We start from the raw sequence: 19,815 nt of genomic DNA on the forward strand, positions 1-19,815 counted from the left end.
GACGACATCGAAAGACGACATCGAAAGACGAACGTCGGTGTCGTAAAAAGATCGACACTCCGTGCCGTTCGGAAATACATAGAGTTTTCATTTTGATAACATTAAAGAATCAAGCAGACATAGAAGCGAAAGCTCTCGTCTCGTACAAGCATGCAAAACATTATTAATTGTGTTTTATTTAACGACATATGTATTTTAATGACATTGTATATCTTGCAATTATTTTGATATTGCAACAATTTATTATTCATTTATAATTATCCGAAAGACTCGGAGATCGTGTAGCAATAAAAGTGCAATGATCACTCTTGATTTCTATCGGAGAGTGTCTCGAGACAATATTCACAATTCACCACTTTCTTAGTACTGTAATGTAGCGTTTATTGGAGATAGATAAGGGAAAAGAAGTGTCAAATCGGTGCAGATAGGTATATGAAAGGGTGCTCGATCCACATCGTCTAGAACATCTATGTATAGTGTATCTACACGAGACGTCAGATCGAGATTAATTATCGATCAATAATAAATATCTCGAATAATTATTATTTTGATTGATTAAGTTAATTATTTCGAACGAAGATTAAGAATCTCGAACTGTGTCAAGTTTTTCTTAGATGAACGACGTTGTTCATCCGTAGCTCGAGGGAAACTTACTTTCTCTGCTAGACTTTCCAAAGTCTTTGGATAACCACGCTCATAAGGTTGAAAATGTTGTGCGGTGGCAGGTTTCGGTTGATGCGTGATAACTGGCGGTGGAGGCGGTTGATAAGACCAATGTCCTTCCGGTCTCGAATTGTAATAAAGATCACCATTACTGGAACCCAAATCTTGACTCGATCCTAAACCAGTTAGACCTAATCGCGACCGAGAGGGCAACATTTCTCGTCCGTCGCCTCGCCTGCGACTGCTATCTCTGCTTATCGGGAAAATATATGCTATAGTATCGTTACATGATATATCATATATGAGATAATTCGATACCTGACGTGATTGCTGGTAGCATGATCGCTCTCGTCTTCGTTCAGTTCCCTCTTGATCACTACCACCGGTGGTGCTTTGTGCTCAACTTGACGACTATGAGAGACAGCTTGATGTGGACCGTGTCGGGTCGACAAAACGAGCCTCCTTGGTATCGACATAATAATAACTACGTCGTCTAGGCTCATATGTGTCACGTCCACTAAATTTACCGCGAGAATCTCGTCACCCACCTAGGCGACATTTAAAAGATAAATACTAAGTATGCAACCAAATAAAAATAAATAACGAAGCAAAGTGGAACGATTGAAATTGTTACCTTCAAACAACCGCTGTTATAAACTGCTGTTTCCAATGCTATCCTTGAGATAAATACTCCGTCGCTTCTGTCCATGCCATTACCTTCGCGTATGTATAAACCAAGCGTCTGACCCGGCCTTTTAATTATCTCAACAAAATCTATGGGATGTTTAGGATCCTAAAAAGAGGAAATACAAGACGTTGGCTCTAACAGAATCTCGACGTTAGACGCAATTCTTAGAAATACTCAGACAACGAACCTGCATCGAAATAAATTTCTTGGCCGCTTCGGACGCTTGTCTGCCCATTTGTCGGGGTTCGATGACACGAACGACCATGTCACCCCGTCGTTCCACAGCTTCGAGGGCAGCTGCTGTCGAAGCGTCATGATCGTTCTCGACCGTTTCGATTTGCTTGAAGATTTCCGAACTTATACCGCTTATCTGCAACAAAACGTCTTTCCGCTTCAGGAAGTATAACGGAGATAAGATCTTTCGGAGGATACGCTTTTGTGAAATCGGCCCTTGAATACATCCTAAATGCGTCCTAAATGAAGCCATCATATTTATCTTTTCTTATCCATGTCAAAAATCTCGCTCGCTTTTAGAATTTATCTTTTGGTCCAATTTCACAAAGATCGACTTTGTTAACTTCAAGAAAATGTCCTTTATTTCAAATGATTACTTTTCGGAAATCTCCCTGGATGACTAAAGATGGTGGTTCTTTGGGGCGCAACTGGTTGGTAGGTGCTTGTCTCCCAGGACTTGCGCTTATGTCTGTCACTTCCACTCGGCCCTCCTACGATAATACGAATTTTATTAATTCATTTATTAATTCATGAAAATATATCGTCTACAATCTCAATTAGTAGTATTAGTATATCCCTTCACATTTTGACTACGAGAAAAGAGATGTAATGTACTATTTATGTATGCCGGGAGGCCCGATTTAGGGGGCCAATTACAGGTCCCCCGAGCCACCCCATAACGGTTAATATGGCGGGAAGAAATACTCGGAAGCGTATAGGAGTCGCGCACGCGCTCCCCAACACCCTCTTTCTCCCATATTCTTGCAAAGCACGGAGGGTGGGTGAGTATCGATTCGCAATGACGTCACCGTACAACCTCTTTCCTGTTTCGCGTCCGTCCACTATCTCCTTCTACCTTTTTTTTTTCTTCAACGTCCATCCATGTCCTCGTTCAACATTGACGGTTCTCCGTCCCTGATTTCCTCTCGATACATTTTTTTTTCTCTCCCCTTTACTCAATTCTTTCCTTTCCTCCCTTTCTCATTGTCAAACGAGGTGCTAATCTTTAAATTAGCAAATACGATAGCATCAATAAAATAAAGTTAGACTTAGAAATAATTTCGAAAAGAAAAAATAAAAATGAAAAAAACGAATGGTTACGCCATTGCGCATAGTAGTAGTAGTAGTAGTAGTAGTAGTAGTAGTAGTAGTAGTAGCAGTAGTAGTAGTAGTAGTAGGACGTAAGTATCACAATCAGTAGTAAAACGTGGTATTAAGTAGTAGCGACGTATACGCAGGCGTACGCACGTACGGCCATCGAGGGTTGAAAAAGGGGAGTGGCAGGGAGATCCAAAGACAGTAAGGGATAGGAAGAGAAGGAACGGGGGTAGGAAGAGGATCGGTAGAATCCTGCAATACGATGTCGGCTCGTAATCAGAGCGCTTGCGTTCTCATGGACCTGGAAAGCTCGATTCAACTTGTACCCACCAGTTTGGCTGACGTACAGGGGAAGACAAGTCGATAGCGCTTGCGCTCTTAAATTTTACGTTTACGCGACTACGACGATGCGCGTACGTTTTCGAGTAGTAAACGTCTCTGCTTTTAAAAAAGAATCAGCGACGTGCTGGTTTTGGACAAGCGGATGAACTTTTGCTTACCTCTCTCTCTCTCTCTCTCTCTCTATATATATATATATATATATATATATATATATGTATTAGGGTGCTCCGGCCATGCGTTGCTGTAGCTTTTTTATAAAACGTTGATTTAATTATAATTCTAAATTACTCAATGCAGTCAAATTAATCAAATTATCTGCGATAAAAAATGAAAAATAATCGCGATAAAAACTATCCTATATTCTAAGTTGGAAAGAATCACAGAAAATAAAAAAAAATGTTATTAAAATTGGTTGAGTAGTTTATGAGTTCATCACAAACCAACAATGTGACACTGAATTTTTATTTATATAGATGTATATTATTGTGTGAATTTGTGCGTAAGCGAAAGCGCATGTGCAAATGGGTTAACCCCCGGTCGACCACGTGTTTCTACGCGAACCCACACGATAGACCGAACGATACGCCATGCGATACGCCATGCGATACGCCACACGATATGTTGGTGCTGCATGCGTTGGTGGTATGCATACGATAAATACCTGCTGACCGTGAACGTGTATACGTATACGTGTTCATATATGCTTTTTAGCTAGTTCCATTTTAGCTGGGCTGTATAGCGCAGGATATATAGACGACAGCACTTACGAGTGCTATGCAACAGACAACTATGCAAAGATATACAGGAAGGTGTAGAATAGGAAAAAAAAGTGTGTGTGTCAACTATAAGCCGAAGAGAGAGAGAGCAAGTTTCCTAATTAGCGAGCTAACGCTCCTAACTGATGCAAATTGATAAGCCATCATCATCTGGATTGATTTTTATTCTCGACGATTTAAACGAAAGAGATCGTAGTTACAAGGATACAACTTGAAATTAGTTAGAATAGGGAGAAAAGGGGAAAATCGATAATCGGTATTCTATAAATAAAAAAGACTCCTTCTGAAGCTGAGATAATCTTGACCTTTCTTGACGCTATGATATTTCACGTAATGACGTGGAACGTACATTTGTAATATCATTTTTTAAATGGAATAAAATATAATAGATACTTCTTTTAATACATTCTTTGTGTGTCCTTTCCTTGTGTGTTACCTTGTGATCAATCGGCCAAAGAGCTAGATAGAGCTGTTCATAAAAATTCGAAAAGTAGCATAGATTCGATACTTGGACTTGGACGCTTATACACAAAGGACTTGAGCTCCCGTGCGAATCCCTCTCGATAGATACACGAATGGCAAACTCTTATGAAAGAAGAGCTTTGAAGGTAGACTATAGAGAGAAAAGGCCGAGACAAGGGCACTTTTGACTCTGGAGACGAAATCGAATAGAGGGTGGAGGGGGTCACTCGGAAGATATCGCCTAAGAATCGGATCCGTTTTTCGAAGCTTTATCGATAGCTTTATCGATAGCTCTATCGACCTTTATTCGATATCGTGCCCAATCGTGCGCGAAGTACATACCTCTTCTATAGAAACCTATATATAATCTATATTTTATCTGTTTCCAAATCTGTGGGGGCCAAAAAAATCAACGCTTGATGGTTTTTTAAAGAGATGACCTCTTCAAGAGGCAGAACTTATTGTTAGCTAAAGGTAAAAGTAGCTTCGTTTCATTCGGGAATGACCATACGTGTGACCGTATATCTAGAATGTATATCTAGACCGTATATCTAGACCGTATATCTAGATCGTATATCTAGACAATTTGCAATCACATTGATATTTGTTGTATTGTTCTTCATACGAAAAAAATACGTATTATGCAATGAGTCTAAAGTCAAATTCCATGTGAAATATTTTCAATCCCAAATTGAAACGCATTTCGAATGAAATTCGATGCAATAAAATGCGAGTGGTATTTTAGGTTGTAGGAATGTTCATCGACCACAATTCGATATATTTAATCGAGCACATCGTATCAACTACAAGATTTTCTATATCTTTTCATAGATTTTCACGTGGAAGACAAGAACCATAAGAAAGAGATGGAAAAGATAAAAGATAAAAGAGAAAAGAGAAAAGGGATCGTAACGATCCAACTGCTCTAGTTCCGGGTATGTGGAACGTGCAAGAGGGATAATTGCGGCCCAGCTGAAAATCAAAGAGACATTCCACGCTTCTGCCCTATTTTTTTCGTTCTCTTCTTTTCCTTGCTCACCTCTAACCCACCACCTATATTTTATATTCATCCTCTTCATCTTTTTTTTCCCCCCAGTTGTATGGCATGTCTAGGCGAGGCGACAATTAGTCCTCAATTATGCAACCTTCCCCGACGGGTTAATGGCTCGGTTGGAAACTCTAAGGGTGGCTTACTGTGTGTCACGTGTACAAAGAAACAAATTCCATCCTCTGCTCCATCCTCTGCTCCACCCTCGACTTTCCACGTCGAGGATATAAAGAAGAGGAATTTTGAAATACTCAAAGGCCAGTGTACCGACCGCTGGGTATAAAGAGGCTAGTAAGATGGATAAGGTTGTGATGGGAGGTAATTAGATATTGATTTCGCATTAGAGTATGCCGAGATAGACGACGGCTGTTCATTAATGTGGCTTAGCGAAGATCATCGTTCACTGGCCGTACTTTACGTGCCATTGATAGGGAAAGATCAATAACAGATTTATTGTTTGTCATTTCCTCGATATACCTAATTATAAGAAAGAAAAAAAAAAAAGAAAGGAGTACTTTTTTATTCTCTATTGAAATAACCCTACTATTTTAAGTAGAGTACAGTCGACGATTTGACGATACTCAAGATGATATTCCATCTACTTTGTGTCCACCTTTTGAAGCTTTTACGAATGGAGAGCACAGTAGTTAATGTAAAATGTAAAATGTAAAATGTAGGTATTCGCGAGAGGTCAAAGCCCGTTGTTGTTTGATGAACGAACGTCCATTACTGCTTATTGCTGAATCAAAGATGTCCGTCCCTACTACTGTTACTTCGAGTTTGCCTTTGATCTTTCTCTCTGTCGCTAGTAATCTATCGTACAAATCAAACAATGAAATAGAAAAAGCTTGCATTCGACTTGCGTTTATTAACGCTTTCAACCTAATTATTAGGGTTCGAAGATAACACAAAATAAACACTTAAAAAAACAAAAAAGCCACTTGTTAGACGAAAGTTTAACCTGAAATCACGCGTGTGGCATTCTACGTCAAGATAGAATTTGGGTCAGACTGAATGATAGACGAGTAATTCCTATATTTTCATTATTTTAAGTATCTCCTACTACGTTCGATATGTATTTCCACGAATTCACCTGGTAGACTACACGCCATTCTTGTCTATCGGATCTTTACTATAGAAGAAGAATCGAGCATTTCTATGAGCTCGAAATTCTTCCATTTATTTACCATGGTCGTTGTGCAATACGAGGACAAAAAGAGAAAAAGTGGACGAAGAGTTGCGCTTATTAAAAGTGAAGAATAAAATTTGTAGGAAATAATGGAGGTTGCTGAGCGAACACTCGAAATTATCCGAGTAGGAGAGCTCCAGCTCCATAACTCTGCTACGGTCCTCCTCACATAAATTGCGCTCGGCGCGTTCAAGCTTCGAATAACGAAGCTTCAAGTTGCAACGTCATTTGGGCTTCTCTCTCTCTCTCTCTCTCTCTCTCTCTCGTTTAACTTTCTTCTGTATTTTTCCCTCGACATTCATTCGCGTCCACGTTGATTTTGATTAGCACATAATGTGCACACTTTCGAGGAAACCTAAAGTTTTCATCAAAATCGTGCTAAAGTGCGAAAAATAACATGGAAAAGAGAAAAAAGAAAAATAGAAAGAAAGATAGAAAGATTGTACATCTTGTAAAGAATTTCGACAACGAGTTACTCCCTTAGATGGAAACCCTTATCGACTAGCGTCTAATTAATTATACGATGACGCCGAAGCGAGCTTAGAGAGCCTCGTAATAGATGGTTATGTTCTTCCCTTCCGTTGTCGTTGTCCTCGTTGCTTATTATGTTATTGCACCATTTGCAAAATTTTAATGGATTTCAGAATATATGACACTCGGTCTCCTCTCTTTCCTAAAAATCGATGCTTCCCTACGCTCTTCGTTTTTATCTTTCGAACCGTTTAGATCAAAGAGTGGAACAAGTACTAACCTGCGTAACGCTCATTTCTTTATATTCTCGCAACACGCATACATGCGTAATTTTCATTTATACGTGAAATTTCACATGTTCCTATTTGTCACGAGCCCAGCCGTGCATGAATTGCAACCGAAAAGAACGCTAGAAAAAATGAGCAGAAGTAGGAAAAAAGAAAAAAGGAGAAAATTCTTTGTTCCGATGTTCCCGTGACTCCTAGTTAGCTGATTATACGAAATGACGATTGCGCGTTCCACCTATTCGGAAAAGAAAATCCGCTAATTTAACGCGACAAAATGAAGATCGTATTAAATATTTGGGAAAATCCCAAAGAAAGTGCGTTATTTTCATTGAACTTCTCGATACGATTTACCGAGACAGTTTCAATTTAACGAAGCAATTGTATCAAGGCGACAGAATGAAACGACTTTCATTCGCAACCCGAATGAAATCCGGTAAAAAAGGTCAAAAGGGTGGCACGTTGGATTGATGAAGGTGGTTGATAAGAAGGTGGTTGAAAAGAAGTAAGAGAAGCACTTACTTTCCTCCGGCCGCAGCAGAGCATGGCTGCTGCACTGCAATCGCGGTGAGCCGTAGACGAGAGTTGAGGCTGATGACAGACGTAGCTGAGTCGTGCGCCCCCTTCCCGCTGCAGCTGCACCACGCGCACCTGCAGCTGCACCTGATCCCGATCCTGCTGTCCTTGACCGACACCGACTCGACCACCGTACTTGATGCGCACGTGTTTTCGCCACTGCATGAGTTCGGTGCGTCATGCCCTCTTCCTGGAAGAGGAAATGTCAAATCGAATTTAGTAGAAATAGAAATCGAACGGAGTAAGGGCAGATTGTTCGCATCTTTGTCTTAGGAATTATATCTCAGTTAACCCACTTTCCTATTCATTAGCTATAAATGACACCATATACGTTCGCATATATTTGTCCTAAAATTGTATTCGTGGAAAAAAGTATAAGTAAGCCGATCGATCGTGCGTGATCGCAAAGGACCTATCTCGCGTCATCGTTACGACCGACGATGACCTAATAATAGCTGCTCCAATTTTCTTAAGCTCTATTTATATGGCATTTCGCGCATCCGGTTACGGTAATTCGTTGAACAAATCGATAAAATTCGTAAACCCGTTGAAAAAGATTAGTTGTAATCTTGACCCTCCCATTAAAATTAATTCTCTATCGATTCGTTTCGTTTCGTTTTACCTCCAATTTGAGAAATATAAAAAATGTCAAATAATGTATACATATAATGGCAAAACTTCCAGTTAAAAATAAAATGATAAATGTTGCATTATGCAAGATATTGGGATTCAGGGTAATGCAAGATTTCATCCAATCCTTTTAAACGCGTTCTATCTGATGCACTACGCCATCAGATGCATTTAGAGAAGATGTCACTCGTTTAAAACGCGTTGCTATCAAAAAATAAAAAAGAATGGAAAGTAGGTGAACATATACCAGCAATAACTATACAAAAATGGATGATATCAGTTTCGTAAGAAACAGTAAAAAAAAAGAAAAAAGAAAAGATTAGAAAGGATTCAATCAATACGATACAACTCTGAAAATAAATATTTTTACGGTAGAGTATTAAATTAAAGAGTTATTAATAATAAATATTACAGAACAACGTAGAAACCGATCATACATATAGAATCACTTGGATAACTACATATTTCCAGAGTAATCGATTAATAACGAAATATACTCTGGGTAAACGTAAGTAAATGAATATGGTCAAGACATAATAAGAGAAATCTTATATAATAATGGAATATAATAATCCTTATAATATACCTTCTAAAAAGCATTTCTCGCGTGAAGGACCAAAGTATCGCTGCACGACCAGTGTCTGATAGATTCTTTCATTCTGGTCCACGTGTTAAGCTCTCTTCTCCTAAGCACAAGAGAAAATGACAGGATTAGAGTGATATACTTTCTTGCGATAGATACTATATAGCACCGATCGATACTATCTCCTTCGTACGCCTAGGCACAAGCAAATACTCGTATAGCAAATATAGACGACCTAAACGTCGATATATACACGTATATAACACAATACTTGGAAGCTTACAATTATTTATCCAAAACAAAAATTCCGATTGCTAATATAAAAAGGAAGGAGAGAGAAGTTCATCCACGTGTTTACTACTTTTCACTACTTTTTCTCTACGCCAATCAACACGTGTCTCGCGTAAACCTCTCTTCTATATAGCCTCCAAATCCAGATCTTCTTTGCTTCCCCCACTCTCCTTTCTGTTTCCTCTCGTAAACTTTTCTACACCTTCTCGCGAGAATCAATATCATGTGTATAAAGAAACGCTCGTAGAAATAAAAAAAAGCAAAAAAAACAATTCTTAGCTCGTACGCTTGTATCGTAAGCAAATGGAGCCGGTCTTCGATCGATAAGAGATATGGGAGCTTAAGGGTAACTGCCGGTAGCAGCATCAGCAGCAACAAGGGGCTACCTACCCTGGAAATGCGCGGAAATACATAGAATCAAAGGGTCAAAAGAAGGAAAAAGTGGAGGAGCAAAGCAGAGCAAAGCAGAGCAAAGCAGAGCAGAGCTACCAGCAGAGAATTGTGGTGGCGTGCCAGCCGATGGTCCCGGACCAACCGATCGATATACCCTTTTTTCGAGAGTAGCTTCCACCATCTTCCCTCTCGCTCCCACCGAGCCACCCCCTAATCTATCTATCTCTTTTTGTCTTGGTTCAAAGAACGCGCGTATAAATGTAAAAACGTAGAACGTAAAGGACGACGAGTGATCGAGTTGATGCGCGCGCTCGAACAAACCCACGCTCCTTTTTCCTTCCTTCCTTCCTTCCTTTCTTTCTTCCTTCCTTCCTTCGTTTATTAGTACTTTCATTTATTCGTTTGTTCGCTCGTTCGTTCGTTCACTTGCTCGCTCGCTCGCGCGCACCCGTAAAAGCAGGTTCGTTCGTTGGATTATAAGCAAGGATTTGAAACGTACCTTTGAGAGAATCTCGTGAAAAAAGTCAGGGACCGCCCCGCCGTTCCTCGATGCAACTCTAACCGGCCCACTTTTTGGTTAATTCCAATTAACAGAGATCCTTTTGTTTCTTTTCTTTTTCTTTTCTTTTGGCGTTTCTCTTTGCCGATGAAGGAACCAGGAGGAATCTTCCGCTTGCAGCTTTCTCACCTCGCCGTATAACGCCACGCGGGAATCAATACGCCCGCCTGCCTCGAGTAGTCTCTCTCGTTCTTTCCCACCCGTTCGCCCAGCCCTCTCTCTCCCTCTCCCTAACTCTTCCCCTAGCTCTATCTTCCTTCTCGTCTTCACAATTTAACCGTGTAACCGGTGAACACTACTCTCTAGACTTTTTCTATCACATTTATGAGCGCCAGCCAATTTCTACGATCCTATATCTCTATATATTGCCTATTTCGCCAAAGTCCATAGATGTGAAAAAGAAACAGTTCGATGGATTATAATGTAGAGATAAAAGTAACGCACGGCGATTATGTGAAGACGAAGGCAAAGGCGAAGGCAAAGAAGGCAAAGGCGAAGGCGAAGGCAAAGGCAAAGGCAAAGGCAAAGGCAAAGGCGAAGGCAAAGGCGAAGAAAAAGCACTTTAAACGACGGGAGTGGAAATTACGATTTGAGCAGACCCTGTGCAACGCGCCGCGCCGCGTAAGCACGACTACCCCCCATATACCAACTGTAGTCAGTCACCTAGACGGACATGTTGGATATAGCAAGTGCGCATGCTGACGCCGGCGTACGCGGTTCCTTTATCGCGGGACGTGGACAACGGACGAGAGGGTGACGATATATAGAGACACAGACGAGAGAGGGAAGGCAACGACCAACCCAACTCGCCCCTTTTCTCGCCCCTTTTCTCGCACCAATTCCATTGGAACGAGGAATACTAGGGATACTACGAATATACATACATGTTCATATAGTAAGGTACTACGTACGCCGACTCGTGGCCTTTTCACTTGACCCCACCACCGGCGACCCTTCCCTTTTATATCCTTTCGTTCCACGCAATAATCCCTTCGTGTCTTTCTCCTTGTCCAAAGGCTTAAAGTATACCTAGCTAGAGGAGCATCTACGTTACGTGCCTCCAGTACGCGTCTCCTTATCTATCCAAGGATTCAACGCGTAAATTCCTTTTCCTAGATGTTCGATTGATTGCTTCGATCCATTCGAATAGTCTCGATATTATTTCCTTTTATAGAGTAAGGACTTCCTCTATGATACTCTTCCTTCTCCGTTTAGATGCGAGTAAATCCAAACTCGAGTCTTTAAATCCTTCCTCAAATCCAGTAGTATTTTTAAATCTTTTCTATGTTTCTCGAGTGTCTTAACCTTTCTAATGGGTCGACTTCTCTCTCTCTCTCTCTCTCTCTCTCTCTCTCTCTTTTATTTCCTTCTTCGCAATCAGAGATCATTTGTTGCGCGTTGATTGCAAAAGACCGCTCAGGGGGTTTGCTGTTAATAAGGACTCACCAGGAGATGTGGCAGAAAACTGTGCTAGATAGTGATCAATTGATCGCCTTTGTAAACAGCTCTGTATAAATCTCTTACAATTGAGATTAACTCTTTAGGAAATTGATCTAACTACTAAGAATAAGTTTTTTTTATCTATCTAATAATCGATCTCTATCGAAAAATCGAACATTTCTAAGAGAGACCAACCAATTCTATTATCTTCTCTTAGAAGTTCGCAATGAATTTTGTGTTTCATAGTGGCATTTGAATGAATACCAAGCGAGCTTTCACACCTTTTTCAATTCTTTCCTGGATGCTAAGGGCTTCGAAACAACGAGGGTTAACTCGAGCTGGTAGGCTAGCATTAACAGCGATTCGTATTCGATAGTAAAATCTATTTTGGTTGATTTTATATTGATTATAAGTATTTACGTACGCTAGGAATCAGCTACAACGTGTAACTACGTGTAACGTAGTGGTGCAAGAAGATAGGTATGTAAATCGATCTTCGTGAAACAGGGCTAAAGTGGCAGCCGCGCGGGCAACGACGACGTACTACGAAATACTACGTTCTGTGATGCGGTGCAATTAAGCTCGCGCCATCCCGTACCATCACCCAACACCACCACCACAACCACCACCCTTCGGAGGGGCGCAAGTCTGCGTCTTCTTTTACCGCCCCCTACCGTTCGTTTATTCATTCGTTCATTCATCAGAGCATCGCTTTAAAGTTCGTTGCGCTTTCTAGGACCGATTACAAATACTTTAATGTGTGCGTGTCAATTATATTATTCCAAATAAATATATTTAAAAATAAAGAAATCTTTTATTTACCTAGAGATTACCATATGGATAGGATGTTCCTTCAAATGTCATTCTTTCCTTACTTCAGCAGGAATTCATCGTTTATAAATGTAATCCAGAAAACGGCTCTTTGTTCTGCCCATTTCTTTCCGCATATCTTATAATATAAAAGAAAAGCGATATGAATGATGTAGTCAAAAACAAGAAACCATTTTTTTTCATGGAATAAAAACGAATTTTATTATTATTATTATTTGTTGATAAAGAAACTTTCAAATAAATAAGATGTATTTGTTGAATTATCATTAGACTTTAATGACTTTCTTAAGAAGAGCTTGAATAAATATATGTATCTATATAAATAATCTAATAATAGATCAAATATACCTTAAATAATTACCACACGGAAGTATCCGTCCATTATTTACATTACTAGTCCATATCGTTACTAAACAACCTATTAAATCTAATCAAAGATGATTCTTTCTACATTAAATATCAAATCATTTTTCAAAATTTATTCACCATTTTATATTAAAGAATCAATTATAAATAATGAATTTGTATGAAAATAATAATAGCAAAATAAATATAACAAGTATATTACTTGACACTGTTTAGAAACTTGTAAATTAGCGGTAAATATAAAGAATAAAATAACTGTAGATGGTGCTCTCTATGTTGCAGATGGCGCTTTTTGTTTTGGAGGGAAAATTCAAGTGGATCTTATACTTAATTAATGGTCTTATCCGGTTTTACCATTACACCAGTGATTTTTTAAGGAAATATTATTTAGAAAAAAAAAATAATCGCCTTATCTTTAATATTTAGTTTGATTCTATTTAATAAATAAAAATACTACTAACGTATATTTAACATTTGATTGAGAGGTCTGCACTACTATGAGTCGCTACGATCAATCAAAATAAATTTATAAACTAAATGCCAATTGAAATATCATCAGGTGTAGAATTTAGTTTATGGATAAAATTCCTAATTGTTGTTTACCGATGTAAATATGTATTAATTAAATATTATAAATATTAGTAAAATTTACTTACTTATTATTATAACCTATCCTGAGGGAAGAAGTGAATAAATATAAAAATGCGTCCACAAAAATTTACTCTTCCAATTGACCCTAAAACGTAAGTAGTTAGATATAAAATTGATTTGAATAAAATAATTAAACTGAACGATATATTATAGATTTGACCACACAAATAAAAAGGTTGTTATTGTATCGGTAATTGGAAAATCCCGATATCATATGAAAGGATGTAAAACCGATATGCTGAGTTCCATCCTCCAAGTGGACCTTTTGGATGAGCCAACTGTAGATGAAATGTCTATGGTAAAAATATTTAATATTAACTAATATTAAAAGTCGCGTTATATTAAAGAAAAAAAACAATATAAACAACATTATACAGGTTGAAATCGAAGGATATTATAACGCTAAAGAGAAAACTGTGTATCTACATCTAAGGGGACTCCTGGATTCTCATACTCTTTTGTCTGAATATGACAGATTTATAGAAAAACAAGATTGCAAAGACTTTCTCAGCGTATGGGCACATATGAGATTTAAATATGCTAGAGCTTTGTTGGTGTTATTTCATATATCTCATGTAATAATACTTACTCATCCAACACATACATTTGATTATAGTTATATACATTTATTTCGTGCCATGGATATAATACGGTAAGATATTTTATCCAAAGATAAAGAGGTTCATTAAAAGATCAAGAGATCATTAAAACTTTGATGATGCACGAATAAAATTATTGTTCTAAAAATTATTTCTTTTCGTTGCAGTCAAAAAGTTTCTCCTCAGCTTTCTGATGTATTAAGTAGCTTATCTACTATACCGAAAGATTGGATATCAAATGCTAGACCTTGTTCACCAAGAGTATTATTTTATTTTGAAAGTTGTCCTATGGTATTTCAAGATCCAGATAGCGGAGGAAATATTAAAAAGTTGGAACATTCGTTGGAAGATCAAATTTATCAAGTTTTAAGAAAAAATCGAATAGTTACAAATATAAGGTAAAATTTGGATTGCCCAATTCTTTTTTTTTCACTTTATTAACATTGTTTTCTTCTTTTATTTAGTTCAAACTCACTATTTGCAATCCCAGCAAATCAAGAATTTGTATATGTACATAATGGTGCTACAGAATCTGGAAATATTTTGGGCTATATGATGAAAAAATTGATTCAAAGTTGTAAAGTTAGTTCCGGTGGTAGTACGTCAAGAAGTCTTGCCAGTTTAGATACTAATCATGAAACGGATGATGCTGAAATTGGTATATGATGTTTCTTAATAACATATATATACATACACATATTACAAGGCACATATTATTGCTATTTGAATAATTTTAGAAACACATTGTTTCAAATCACTCCTGCAACAACATATAAATCTTGCTTTCGGCAGAGGCTTTGATGATAATGTCGGTAGACATTCGGTACCTGCATATTTTGAGGTTGATAAGAATTTTCTAACAATTCCAATTACAATGATCATTATTGTTACAATGATCATTATTAATTGATCTTATGTGCTTTATTAAAGCACAAATTTCACTAAAAAGTGAATATTTACGTATAAATATTTTTCAATAGATACCTACATTAACGCAATTCTGTAATGTGATAAACAAAATTAGCGAATACTTTATATACGGAACGGACAAAGAATTGCTGTCTTTGCATAGTTCATTAGATACCGATGTTAAATTCAGTAAAAGTAGATGTAGCAAAGTACTCCCAAGAGCCTTACAAACTTATCAAGAAAATCTTCCACAACATTATACAAGGTAATCATTCGTATACAAGACAATTGCCAATGAAATTTTAAATGAAATCTATAGATTTAACTCGCTATTTTATTAGAGCATATCATGAATCTAAATTGGCACATGCTATGGGAGTTTTTGAAATGCATGCACGAGGTCCTTTATTTGAAGAATTCAGCGAAAAGTTACAAGCAGAATGCGATAAACATTGGCGAGCCGGACGACAAATGTGCGAAGTATTATCATTAACTGGTAATCCTTGTACAAATCCTATTCATAAAGGAGGCAGCGAAGGTGCCGGAGGTGGCGAACACTTAGAACCAGGAGGCGACAATAGGTCTTCTTTTGAACATTTTGATAGATTTATCTTTTGATCTTATGTTTTGATGCAATAATAAAATAAATATTTTCTTTTTACAGTGACTCACCGATCATGGAACACTGTAGCGGAGTTCGGTATATCTGTGCTTGTAATTGTGGAAGATGTCAAGGGCCACGAGAGGACCCTTTTAGTTTAAGACAGGCTAATTACGACTATTTTCAAATGTTAGCAAAGCAATGTGGCTGTACGCAGTTAGAAAGTATACAATTTCCTATTTTTCAGCCTAGTACTCATAATTTCAGGTAAATTTTATTTCTCTACCAAATAATATTATTAAAAATAATATACCTTATCTTATAATATTATTTTTGATTTTCTTAGAGCAGCACAATTATTTTCGGCAACAAATCGTAAAGATTCACTTAGTAGAAATAATTTATCCACCCCTCTAGGTCAAACGCAACCTTCCAGTCTTGGGGTTGAAAATATTTTAAATGGTATTAAATACTCTAAATAATCATAATACGAATAAAAAAAAATGAAAAACTTTCCTCAGGAGAACTCATTTATTGATAAATGTTACAGATGACATTACAGCATACGAAAATGGTGTACCTTCTCCAATGAAAAGTGATCCTACGGAAGAAGAAGTTCCAAGATTAAGTAACAAAACTAGTCTTACACCTAGCGAAGGTCACAAAGTCGTTATAGAAGTTTCCGATGATGCAGAAAATACCAAAGGTAATAAACTTTTAAGTGAAAAAAATGCATCTTTACTAGATGCGAATGTGTTCTAAACATAATTTGTGTTACTAAACGTAATTGACAAACTATACGCGTGATATATCAGAAAAAGCTTTGGTGAGACAGCCATCCACTACGGAATATCTACCAGGGATGTTACATATAGAATCACCAGCTGGATTATTACCGCAATTTTCTAGTTGGTCTCTGGTTTGTCTTGGCCCAAGCAGTTTGTACTCGCATAATTTAGGTTTACAACATCAAGCAGGTGTACTGGCAACTTCTGCATTCCTTTTACCATGGGATGTAACAGTAAGGTTTGTTAAACTAATTATTGTGCTCCGATGTCAGCTAATAATATTAAATGTATCAATATGCAGCAACAATATCAAAATGTAAAATCATTCCTAGAAGAATAATAAATTGGTTTAATAGATTGGAGCATCAAAAAGAAAGGGGATCTTTATGGCCTACTATAAATGATCATAATGTTCATGGATATTGCCCAAGAGGTAAAAATTTTCAAAATCTTAACACGATCCGAGGTCGCAAATCCAAAGGTGGAAAGGAATTTGTTGTTAAGATATTTGTTGGAGTGGAATACGAATGTCCGAGAGGTCATAGATTTATGGCATCTGCACCTGACAAAGTTTTAAAGGCAACTGGCAATGGAATCGTAAAAGATAGTGGAAATAAAGTAACGTCAAGTACCACAGATATGCCTCTTTACTTTCCGTGCCCATGCAGGTATATATTAAATATAAGCAACGTTTGTATTATACATTTTAATAATCAGTAATACGCGAGATATCTATCGTCTATGCAGGCAAACGCAACCTTTAATAGCTCAACTTATGAGGATTCACGTTGTGACTCCAAAAGCTCCAGTTCACGTTACGTTAAATCCTCGAGTTCAACCAGGGCCTCCGCCGTGTCCCATATTTGTAACTGGTTGCGAAGAACCGATCAAACTTTCACAAAGTGCCTACTGGGTTCTCAGATTACCGTATCCTTCGAAAATAATTACCCAAATCTTCTATACTTAATTATTATAATACATACAATAACCTTAACTACCTCTATCCATTTAGTTATGTATATATAGGCGAAAAGGGTCCATATTTACCACCAAAAGAACCAGTACCTCCTTCTCACGGACGATTATTGGCTGGCATGTATGGCATTAGTGAAGTTGTGCCAGACAAAAAATAAGATTTTATCACAATCGTTATAAATTTGTAAACCTTTTTAAAGGTTTTCATTATCTTATTAAATATGCGAAAATTAATATAAACCAGGTAGAGAGAGCCTTTTTTAAATGAAAAAAACTTAAATTTCATTATATTCTATCTATCTATCCTGTGTATTATTTAATATGTAAGATATATTATAAAATGAAATTGTTTATTCGAAAATTTTAGCTACATCAACTCTCTCTTTATCCTTAATATCTATAATGACCTGCAAATGAAATATATATAAATATATATATATATTTGAAATTTATATTTGAAAAATATTTGACAAGACTCTTGCAATTAATTTAAAAATTGCTACTCACCTTTGCAGAAGTTCTTCCTTCGGAAGAAAAACGTAACGCATCGTTGATTTTATGAAGACCAAAAATCATAGAATGAATTGGAATGATGAGACCTTCTTCCAAAAATTCCAAGACTTCTTCTCCAGCTTGCCTATATAAATAATATAAGGTAAATATTATTGTCAATACCATTACGCAAACTGACTTAACTCGATTAGATACTCGTATATATTTATAATAAAATGTAAACTAATGAAAATATACAACTTGCCGATAGCTCTCGGGTTCCTTTCTTCTATATTCATTGAGATTAAAACCGGTAATAGTGAAAGAACCATCTTCAATTCCTGTTTGCGCATCCATTTTGGTAGCAGCAGCACCAGCTATTACTACTCGCCCTTCATGAGAGAGGCTATAATTTCGTAAATGATCTTAAACTTACAATTAATACTAGAAATAAAATGTTATACCTTCACGAGATAAATGATGTATCACCACTGTAAAATTATCATCGCGTAGTAAATTTTTCAATGATGTGCCACTTTTATATATATCAGTGAAACTAAAATAATGCATTTTTACACTAAATGTCTTTAAAAATACAAATAACATTAAAATAGTCTATTTTATATTTGATACTATTGAAAACACCAAGATTTGTACCATTTTAAAATCTTCTTAAAATATTCACCGCCATCTCCATCTAAAAATGCTTTGATGTCCTTATCGCCAGCAATTTGTTCTATGCGCTTTAACAATTTTTTCTCATTGTATTCTAGAGATGCGAATACACCCCTGTTGCGAATAAGAATAGCATCATCGTTGTTAATACAAATACCTATAACCTGAAATTATAAATTAAGAATTTTAGTATGAAAATATGTTAGAATGGTGCTTGCGAGAATATTACCTGCGATCTAAATACATTAGTTGCAAGATCAGCAGCTGCTAAACCTATTCCGCTTAATCCCACATTTACCAAAATTATATCATTTTCATCTATGGTCACTACTCTTTCTAATGCAATGAGTGCATTCATATAATCATTAAGTAAACATACGGCATCCACAGATCTTAAATTTGATGGTATTTTCCAAATATCCTAATGAATATATTATGTTTATATTATACAATATTTGTGTTTAGATTTATATAATAACGTTAGAAGTGTGGGTTGGATGACACAAACTTACCCCAACTTCTGCTATGCATTGTTCTGCAAACCCCCCATATCGTTCTTTATTAAGTGCGATAACTTTGTCCCCAGTTTTATAGCCTTTGTCTTGCGCATTTTTTCCCACATGAACTAATTCGCCAACAAGTTCATACCCAAGTGTAATAGGCAATTTTGGTTCATACGTGTACAAGTTTTTACTCAATAATACATCGGAAGGATTAATTGTACAGTAATGAACATCTATAACAACCTGTGGAGATAATGTAGGATGTTTTAAAATAAATAGAGCATGTATTAATGAACTATGTGCAAATGAGTTACTTCGTTTGGTTGAGCTGTTTTGAATGATTCTACATTTTGTATAATCAATGAATTATCAAATTTATTCAAAGTGGCTGCTTGAAATTTACCCGGCTCAGAAGCCGGAATGTTCATTTTGGAACTATCATTGATTGATTTCTCTTTTTTAGTCGTTTCATTACTTATTAATCTAATACTTTGTTTCTTTAAATTTTTCCAATAAATTCCAGACACATGAGTGAAATGAGACATTCGTCGAATCGTAACGGACATTCTTTAAACTCTTTGTATATAATTTAAAATAAAAAAAAAATGCAAGTAAAACAAAGTCTTAAATATAATCTAAAGCAGCTTAATGTAATATGCACATACGCACATACGTATGCATTCAATGTTATTTTGGTT

General features: G+C 36.8%; 3 protein-coding genes across 13 annotated transcripts in view; 1 reads left to right on the forward strand and 2 right to left on the reverse strand.

The window, feature by feature from the left end:
- Window positions 1-12,290, reverse strand: part of RhoGAP100F (Rho GTPase activating protein at 100F) — a 31,282-nt gene extending 18,992 nt beyond the window's left edge. For 9 of the 11 annotated variants that reach the window (XM_015325354.2, XM_015325359.2, XM_015325355.2 and 6 more), the window contains exons 1-8: window positions 10,228-11,186; window positions 9,048-9,147; window positions 7,778-8,021; window positions 1,963-2,076; window positions 1,539-1,721; window positions 1,298-1,456; window positions 982-1,211; window positions 655-913 (exon numbers count right to left, since the gene is read on the reverse strand). In XM_015325354.2, the coding sequence (XP_015180840.2) occupies window positions 655-913; window positions 982-1,211; window positions 1,298-1,456; window positions 1,539-1,721; window positions 1,963-2,076; window positions 7,778-7,996 (1,164 nt within the window). In that variant the 5' untranslated portion in view covers window positions 7,997-8,021; window positions 9,048-9,147; window positions 10,228-11,186. The other 2 variants (XM_015325356.2, XM_089173215.1) reach the window with 2 other exon arrangements.
- Window positions 12,291-13,283: 993 nt separating this feature from the next.
- Window positions 13,284-17,808, forward strand: LOC107068708 (nonsense-mediated mRNA decay factor SMG8). The gene is made up of 15 exons (XM_015325409.2): window positions 13,284-13,667; window positions 13,729-13,873; window positions 13,953-14,227; window positions 14,342-14,572; window positions 14,639-14,832; window positions 14,912-15,015; window positions 15,155-15,348; window positions 15,425-15,664; window positions 15,748-15,951; window positions 16,031-16,146; window positions 16,235-16,390; window positions 16,500-16,710; window positions 16,829-17,140; window positions 17,220-17,399; window positions 17,485-17,808. Exons 1-15 carry the CDS (start codon window positions 13,627-13,629, stop codon window positions 17,603-17,605), a joined length of 2,724 nt encoding a protein of 907 aa, XP_015180895.1. The 5' UTR covers window positions 13,284-13,626; the 3' UTR covers window positions 17,606-17,808.
- Window positions 17,102-19,687, reverse strand: LOC107068643 (protein Cryzl2). Its single transcript, XM_015325283.2, has 9 exons — window positions 19,432-19,687; window positions 19,127-19,360; window positions 18,844-19,035; window positions 18,597-18,778; window positions 18,404-18,495; window positions 18,205-18,331; window positions 17,955-18,084; window positions 17,520-17,854; window positions 17,102-17,404 (listed from the first exon to the last, which is right to left on the reverse strand). The coding sequence occupies exons 1-8, from the start codon at window positions 19,681-19,683 to the stop codon at window positions 17,798-17,800; spliced, it is 1,266 nt and encodes a 421-aa protein (XP_015180769.1). The 5' UTR covers window positions 19,684-19,687; the 3' UTR covers window positions 17,102-17,404; window positions 17,520-17,797.
- Window positions 19,688-19,815: the final 128 nt, after the last annotated feature.

Source organism: Polistes dominula, unplaced genomic scaffold (genome assembly GCF_049000335.1).
Source record: "Polistes dominula isolate Pdom_NZ unplaced genomic scaffold, Pdom_raw_medaka scaffold_35, whole genome shotgun sequence".
Lineage (NCBI taxonomy): Eukaryota > Metazoa > Arthropoda > Insecta > Hymenoptera > Vespidae > Polistes > Polistes dominula.